Genomic DNA, 8,327 nt, shown 5'->3' on the forward strand with positions numbered 1-8,327 from the left:
CTACAACAATAATTAATATCACAGAATTAACAATAATTAGTATCACAGAATTCACAAGAGGGGGAACCCACTGGACAAATAGATGGAATGTGACTGAAGGTGCTTTTTTAGTTATTTGGGTAGGAACTGGTTGGCGTTTACAAAGTCCAGGCAGAAGCAATGTGAGAACAACCACTAGAAGACCAGGAACCAGTGAGTTCAGCTCGGATACTTAGACTATATCTCTACTAACTATTTCAGTTAACCAGAGTTACAGAATAACAGATTGACAAGTTTGAGGAACAGGCTTACGTGTCACAGAAGAGCAGCTAAAAGAGTAGTGCCAAGGACCCACTGCTGGACAAAGAAATTCCTGTTAAATCAAGAAGGGAGTTTATTGGATTAGTCTTGTTTTCAGCAGAGGGGTCTTTTAAAAATCTCACTAGCAGGTGTGGTGGTCAACAGATGAAATTATTTCTCAATGCAGCAATGGGGACCCTCCCCACAGCGCTGGCTTGGAGCTGCCCTGAGCCCCAGCAGTCAAACCCCAGGAGGGGCCATACGCTCAGCCTCGCAATTCCCTCCTTTTCCCACGGTTTAGCTGGATGCCTCAACCAGCAGCGATGGTTTCATGTCTGATGTCAGAAGAAAGCTGTAGCTGTTTAAAAACTAGACTTGTATGCTGAGCTGGTGCCCAAAATATGGTTCAGGCAGCCCTGTTTCAGCTGCTCTGAGAGATTCATAGGAGGCCTCGAACGATTGCTCCTTCAGCAGTGCGTAACCGGAGTAACTGTCTCCGGGTCAATCGTAAGTCCCTTTCTCTGTCGCAATAAATGGAAGAAAACCCCGTTTCCATCACGCCTGTGCTCCAGCCCCGTCCGAGACCAGTGAGTCATCACCAGCTGGGGGGGAGCTGCTGCTGCTTTAAGCTGGTAGCACAAAGGGCTGAATTTGGTTTCCTACTTGTGTCAAATGTTCAGATATGATGCAAGTTTCACATCTCCTTCAAAACAGAAACACCTTGACAATTTCATCAGAAAGGGCGCAAAGTTTCACAAGAGGATGAATAAACTCTTCTCAGCATAAATTGTTTGGTTACTTCATGGCATGTTTCACTTAATCCCATTGTTGCAGGGCTCTTCTACATCCTCCATGATCAAATCCTGCTGGTGATTCACCCAGTTTCCTTTCCTCACTGTCTTCCCTTCCCCCTGAGCGTTTTGACAGGCTTGATCCTGGCGTGTCTGGTAGCTGGCAGCTGGCAGAACGGCGTTGCTTTGGCCTGGCTGAGGACAGACCTCCCTGTGAACCATCTCCCCGCAGCAGAGCTGAAGGTGAAAGGCTGCCTGAAAGCCTCGGCGGAAGTTTTCATTAAAGAATCCGTAGATGATGGGGTTGACGCTGCTGTTGAAAAAGGCCAGCCAGTGAGCAAAGGGATAGATGTAGATGTTGATGATCTGCACCTGGATATCCGAAAGGCTGGCGTAGTCTGTGAGCATCATCAGGGTCCACAAGGGAAGCCAGGACAGGGTGAAAAGCAAAGCCACAATAATGAGCATTTTGATGACTTTTTGTTTCTTCTTGGAGACGCTGTGCCGCTGCTGCCGGCTGTGTTTTCCCTCCACCGGCACTGCTGTGTGGAAGAGAGTGACGCTTATCCTGGCGTACATGATAACAATGAGCAACAGGGGAGCCAGGTAGATGTTGGCAAACAGAACTGTTGTGTAAATCTTTCTCATTCCTGGGTTAGGCCAGTCCTCCCGGCACCAGTATACAGGGCGGGTCTCGTTGCCGTAGCCAAGGATCACCCTGAAATGCTTCTCCTCCTGTACCTGCAGCATGACTGCAGAAGGACACATGATTGCGACGGCCAGAATCCAGATGATGGCGATAATGGCGACTGCGGTCGAAATGGCCAGCTTCTGCTTAAATGGGTACACGATGCACCGAAACCTGTGGCAAAGACACCCAGGACTTATGCGGAGAGGCCGTCTAAGGGAGGGTAACCCAACAGGCAAGCACACGCACCGACCTCAAACCGTATGTTTGGAAACGGTATAGGTGGAAGCATCTCCTCATCCTGCGTCAGCATCGGAGCTGCATTTGGACAGTTCGCACGCTGCGCATCATCTTACCTGTCCACGGCAATAGCAACTAGAGTGAAGACGGAGGCGGAAACAGAGATTCCTTGGACCATCCCGCTCATCTTGCAAACCAGGCTCCCAAATGGCCATCCTGGAAGGACAAGGGCAGTTGAAATTGCTGCCATCTCACTGCAGCACTGTTCTTTCATGCGTGAGGGGAAATTTCCACCCCAGAACTAACAGTAATCCCTTCCTAAAGCAGAGGGATGTGGAAGCTGGCAAGAACAGCCCCAACCAGAAGGTGGGTTAGAGGCTTGTCTTCCTCTTTTGTGCCTTCTGGGGACTTGAAACACCCAAACACCTGCAGAGCCCACTCAGAACCACGCACCCAGCACTCGGGGTCCCCCTGCGCTCAAAGGAAGGCGAGACCCCCTCGAGCCCTTTCTACCACGTGGTGCCAGCCTACCTGCAATGATGTTGTCCAGGAGGGTGGTGGGCATGCAGAAGATGCCCACCAGCAAATCGCTGACAGCCAGGTTCAAGATGAAAACGTTTGTGACCGTGCGCATGTGTTTGCTCCTCAGGATGATAAAGCAAACCACGCTGTTGCCCACCATACAGAGGAGGAAGATCAGGAGGTAAGAGATGATGAAGACAGCTGCCACGGAAGGCTGATGAAGGTAGAAGTCCACGTAGGAGACATTGCCTTCGGAGTAGAGATACTTGTCCATCCTGTTATAATTCAGCGCGTGAGGCCAGTCGAATGAAGAATTTGAGTCCATTTTCTTCCTCGTGTTGTAATGTGCCCTAAAAGATATTTTTTAAAATATGTTTGAAATGGAGCAGAGGTGGTGTGACTTGTTTGGATATACCGTGTGCTGATGTCTGCCCATCCGCCCAGGGCTTGTTCTAACACTCCTCCCCAGGCAGGAACAGCAACCAACACTTAGTCTGGTTTTACCAAGCGACCAGTCAGGCCGCTGCGGGGTTTCTCTCTTCTGCAGGCTCTGTCCCTTTCTACTAAATCTTTTCCCAAAGGAGAGGAAAGCCAGACAGGATGTAAGCTGGCTGGTGGTGGCATGTCAAGTGAACAAACTGACAACTTGAGCAGTCTGTTTTGAAACGAAAAATAATCAGAGCTCTGGAGAAATCCCTTTACCCAACAGCTTAAATAACCTGGTGTTTAGGCACTGCCGAGCTTTGCCAAGCAGCGATTCCATTAAAGCTCCCTCAAGTGGCACCACCCTTCTGCCTCAACGCGCCCGAATCCAATCCCATTTCACTGGAAACAAAATATATTTCTGTGCACAGCTGGTGTTAGACCACAGCCGATTTACTTCCCTGCTTCCAAGCTCCGGAGATCAGGAGCTGAGCCGGTGAACACGAAGGACTACGCTGGGTTTAGACAGGCTGAAGCGCTCGTGAGCTGGATGCATCTCCTGGCTCTGCTGAGGGGGATCTTGGGGAAGTTGTCATCTCTCCACGTTGCGGTTTTCCTGCTCTGAAATGCCAGTAACGCTTCTCCCACGCGGTTCTTTCACACCGTAAGGGAAATCCTCCCAGTTTTTTGTTTTATTAGATTACTGCTGGCAAAAACTACCGGTGTTTGTTGGAGCTGAACTTTCTTGGTATCATCACCTCAGTTTCAAGCTACAAGCAGCAAAGCTTCCTGCTGGGTTTCACTTGAGTTAGTCATTTCCCTTCTGTACCTGCCTGTTCTTTCCTGGCATACTTACCCACACCTAATTCTCAGGAGAGCAATGCAGAGAAACTCTTTTGTTTGTCAATGAAATGAAAATGCTCAAAGCTTCCACAGTGTTTCAATCCCAGGTAGCAAGTGCAGTGAAAAACTATTTATTCTGAAAAAGCCGCAGGTTTGGGACAAGCAGAGTAGTGGAAAAGTCGTGTTGGGGTGTCTTCTGCCTTTTCAGAAGTCATCAGCAGTACAATGTCTGTATTTTTACATACTCATTAAAATGTCTGCACGTTATTAAGGTAGGGAGACAAGAATCTGAAATCTCTCACCAAAAAAATGGCTGCTCGTGCGTTCTAACAAAGCAGTGGATGGAGGCAGCTGTAATATCTGTATGTTCTTGTTGGCTGTCCTTATGGACATCAACTGTTTATCTTTATTTTCATTGTTAGCTTTATTGGTTTTATCCACCATATTTTCAAAATGATTGAAAACAGCTTTATTCAAAGGCGCCAACTGCTTTTATTAACCAGAAATCGGAGTCAGCCGCTGGGGAAAGTGCTTTAATGCCAATTTTCCGGTTCACTCAAGACTGCCAGCAGCGATGCATCTGCATACAAAGATGCCCCAGCCCTGGCAGAATGCAAATACCGGTCGTTGACAATAGTAGCGCAGACTGTTCCTCCAATCACTGAGCTGGGACCTCAGTTCATGGTCGCCACTGTTCCTCTGCAAATAGATCACACACATTTATTATTGTGAATTAACGCAGAGGTGGTGCTGTAAGTAGAGTGCTCCTGCTTGGGGAAGGTGGCTTTTGCCTCATGCTGGGTCCTCGACTCCCGTGACCAACAGCCCCCAAGCTGCCCTAGAACAGCCCTGCCGATAGTGCTAACGCCGCGTGCCAACCCTGGCGGGTCGTTCTGCGCCCTGGCAGTCTTCTAATCAGTTAATTACTTGCAGTTCTGTGCACTAAGACCACAGAAATGTCACACGAGCAGAAGAAACAATTTTCTAATTATTTTTTGTGTGCACATCTTGGATATTCTCTCCTTTTTCTGACAATGTATTGTAAAGCCACAGCTTTCAGTCTTTTCGGGACTGAACTCGGGAATGGGTTTTGATGTAACCAATAAACAAGAAGTTGACAACACGCTCAAAGCGAAACTGGAGTTGTGCCTGTCCTATGCAGGCTGATCCCAGTTTCTCTAGTGAAATGTTGTGCTGTTGCAAACACAGTGGGTGTGCTGTACAAATGCCACAGCTCCCAGGACGGGGCAGGCAAAGGTCCCTGAATTTTATTATATAGGAGGCAATGGGGGAGAGGGCTGGCTGGGAGGAGGGAAGGCGGCAGCTTCTTGTGTTTGCACAGACGGGGACAAATAACCGAGAGGCGTGCGGAAGGCAGGAACATGCATCACCTGCAAAAGGGCAAAAACAATGCGATGCATTGACACAAAAGGAAAGTAATTTGCTTCCACATGGTAGCAAATTTGATCAGGGCATGGCCTCCCTGCTTCGTTTAATGTACCAGAGGAAAATCGGTCAGGAAGTAAGGAGTGAGCCTCGGCTAGTGAAAACCTGCCCAGTCCCACACACTGGCTTTCTGAACATGGGAGGCTGAGACACCGTGGAAATAGCAGTAACTGCACAACGTACAACAAAGCACTGGTGAGCCTCATGGTGTAACCAGGACAATCTCATGCCAGGGGATCCACAAAATCCATTTTCCCTTTTGACAAGGTAATTAAGAAGAGACTGCTATTGTTTTTAAGTTGTCCCCGTGGAGGACAACTGGGAGCCAGCCAACTCCGCTTCACCTTTGTGCACGACAAAGGTTATATCTTGATTTTTGGGTCTGTGAAATTCCATCACAGAATCCTCTGAGGCTTTAGCAGCTGAGACAGAGATAAGGAAACTTCAGAGGTGCAAAGAACAGCAGTGTGTTGTGCAAAAAGAAAATATAATGTGCTAAGCGCTGAAAGAATTGTTCTTCCCCTGTCCTGAGCTTTATACCCAGTAATGGATCAACTAGAGAGGTTTCCCGGAGACCCTGGGAAGTGGTCTGCTGGAAAGTTAGAAAATCCTGCCTGCAAAAAGCAGCCGCTGAGGGACAGCAATAGGAGAACCTCCTTCTGTGCCTAGAGATAAGGAAGAGACAAATGCGGGGATTATCCTGTGACTCAGTGGATCACAAAAAGCTCTGGACCAAGACAAACAAATCCTTCTTGCCTTGAAAAAAAAAAATGTGACAAGCTCACCTGTGAGCATTCCCAAGTCAGCGAATTGCTATTAGCAGCTATTTTAAAGAACTAAGCAGGGCACGTAAAGCAGCATGAGCATGGGAAGCTGTCACAGGTGGTGCTGTTGGCAAGGATCTGGGCTTTGTACGGAGCTACCGGCTGAAGAGCAGACGGGACATCTGATCACATCAGGCCTGCTAAGAGCACAGAAGCAGGATAGTAACTTAAAGAACACACAAAATACCTCCGTGCTCTTCAGTACTCAGGGGTCATAGTGTTGGTTGCCTTTGGTTCCGCTCAGTTGAATTCCACACGGATTTGGGTGCAGTGCAGGAAGTCTCTAGGAAGTCACAGGAAAGATCAGAGGCTCCAACGTATGACCTACAGGAGCCATTTAATCTAAAGAAGGTCAAAAGTGGCAATGTTGTCTCCCCTTTTGCTGTAAAGTTCAGACACGCTTTACCATAGCATCGTGCATTTCAGTGCCACCAGCACGAAGGAGGTTTGTCCGCAGGGCTCACCTTTGCTTTCTCTTCCAGACACCAGGTTCCAGACTGAGCTTCAAGTACGTGACAGGCAGACACTGTCACCAGACTGGAGCACCGGGGCTGGCCAAGAGAAATGCCGCAGGCGGGACAGCCTCTGGCCCAAGTCAAGATGTCATTAAAGCATCGTTAACTTCTTGGAAATTGTTTTAAGGTACATTCTAACTAACTTCATTTTGCACTTAATGCCTGTCTCCCACCTAAGCAAAAGTGTTTACTCTGCAAGACTTGAACTGCAAAGTGCAAACTCCACGGATATTTATCAATTAAGGTAGTAGAACATACTCAGTGTGTTCTGTTTACTTTTTCATACATCAGAATTTCCATGATTTTATGTGAAACACCTCAGAGTGCTTTATCTCAAAACAAGCACTGACTGTCCCATGGAAACGGTAGGAAAAAGGAGCTGTGAAGGAAAAGCCACACTAAAAATAGCAAGCTGCAATAAGAATTGTTTTTCTACTGTCATTTCCTGCCATGAAAAAAAAACAAGTACACAATGAGAAGCAAATTTCTCATTTTTCTGTGGGCAGTCCCAGGGAGACGTACCAATCTTGAAGGTGCGTGCAGAGCGCTTCTTATAATTGGACTTGAAGTGTTTGCCCTCCTGTAACAGCCGTTTGTCTGGGCAGGCGGCGCTGGGACCAAAGCGAATACTTTGCCAAAGTATTCTGTTCTCAAAGACCTTAAACTGTTCCTGCCCTGCCTAACTCTAAAGGCCATCACTGTTGGTAGGACTGCTGCAATAAACAGGGCTTAGCTGTGGATTACTCGCCTCCTCAAGCTGGGAACACAAACCATTCTGCTGCAAAGCCAAAGCTCTCAGACGTGCATCAGAAGATGCTCATGGCAGGTGAGGGATTCACAGAAAAATTGGTGTTTCTCTAAGAACAAACAATTTTTTCCACCCTGCTGACATTCAAATCCTATTGTGCAGTTTTCCTGTCAAACATTGATTTTACTGCCCACTAAACGAAGAAGAGAAGTGCTGGATGTTTACCAGAGCTAAGCCTTGCTGTCGCGGAGCGTTTTCTGCCATCCGCTGATAGCTGACCTGAAGGTGCTGACGCAGGAGTTTTATCTTTTCAGCGTGTAAGACTCCTACCAGTGTGCGCAGGAACACCCCACATTTGAAGTGACCCCCTTGGCTAATAGTTGAATATGGGGTGGAACTTTGTCCGTTACTTGTTTTTCCCTTTTCCCTATTGCTTGTCATTATACTCCTTTTTTTTTTTTCCTTCACACTTAGTCAACCTTTAAGCTTCTGGATTTCACGGTTTTCTACATGTGATGTGTCACTGGCTGTTTTAAATTGTAACTAAACCCTCAGCCAACTGTGCCCTGAAAGGAGGTTAAAGCACAATTTCCACACCCACAGGCACGCTTACCCAGCCACTTTATTAAGCTTAGCAAGTCATAAGGTTTTAGCTCCCTTATACTTGGAAATGGCTTTTTGTCATCGTCACAAGAAGTCCCCTAAGAACCACCCACAACCCAAGTCTCAAAGCTTTGCATCTGTTAGTGGCCTTTAACTGGAGTCCAAGGAGGCTTTTTAGCCTTTGTCCTCTCGGCCAGCAGCAGGGCTGGTACCGCCACTACTGTCAACAGCTTGGGGGATCCCCTAAGAACCACCCACAACCCAAGTCTCAAAGCTTTGCATCTGTTAGTGGCCTTTAACTGGAGTCCAAGGAGGCTTTTTAGCCTTTGTCCTCTCGGCCAGCAGCAGGGCTGGCCCCGCCACTACTGTCAACAGCTTGGGGGAAAAGAATCTTACAAATCGGGT

General features: G+C 47.7%; 1 protein-coding gene across 1 annotated transcript; it reads right to left on the minus strand.

Moving 5' to 3' along the window:
- Positions 1-1,091: 1,091 nt before the first annotated feature.
- On the minus strand, positions 1,092-2,845 carry NPFFR2 (neuropeptide FF receptor 2). The gene is made up of 3 exons (XM_010140367.1): positions 2,530-2,845; positions 2,115-2,214; positions 1,092-1,932 (listed from the first exon to the last, which is right to left on the minus strand). The coding sequence occupies exons 1-3, from the start codon at positions 2,843-2,845 to the stop codon at positions 1,092-1,094; spliced, it is 1,257 nt and encodes a 418-aa protein (XP_010138669.1).
- Between the last annotated feature and the right edge of the window lie 5,482 nt (positions 2,846-8,327).

This window comes from Buceros rhinoceros, unplaced genomic scaffold (assembly GCF_000710305.1).
Source record: "Buceros rhinoceros silvestris isolate BGI_N320 unplaced genomic scaffold, ASM71030v1 scaffold29527, whole genome shotgun sequence".
Lineage (NCBI taxonomy): Eukaryota > Metazoa > Chordata > Aves > Bucerotiformes > Bucerotidae > Buceros > Buceros rhinoceros.

Bases quoted from the DNA above. Each gene is read 5' to 3' on its own strand.
- NPFFR2 (XM_010140367.1), bottom strand. From the start codon at position 2,845: ATGGACTCAAATTCTTCATTCGACTGGCCTCACGCGCTGAATTATAAC. The intron at 2,215-2,529 runs GTAGGCTGGCAC...TTGTCCTTCCAG, and splicing joins CCTGGACAACATCATTGCAG to GATGGCCATTTGGGAGCCTG. The intron at 1,933-2,114 runs GTAAGATGATGC...TCTTTGCCACAG, and splicing joins GTTGCTATTGCCGTGGACAG to GTTTCGGTGCATCGTGTACC.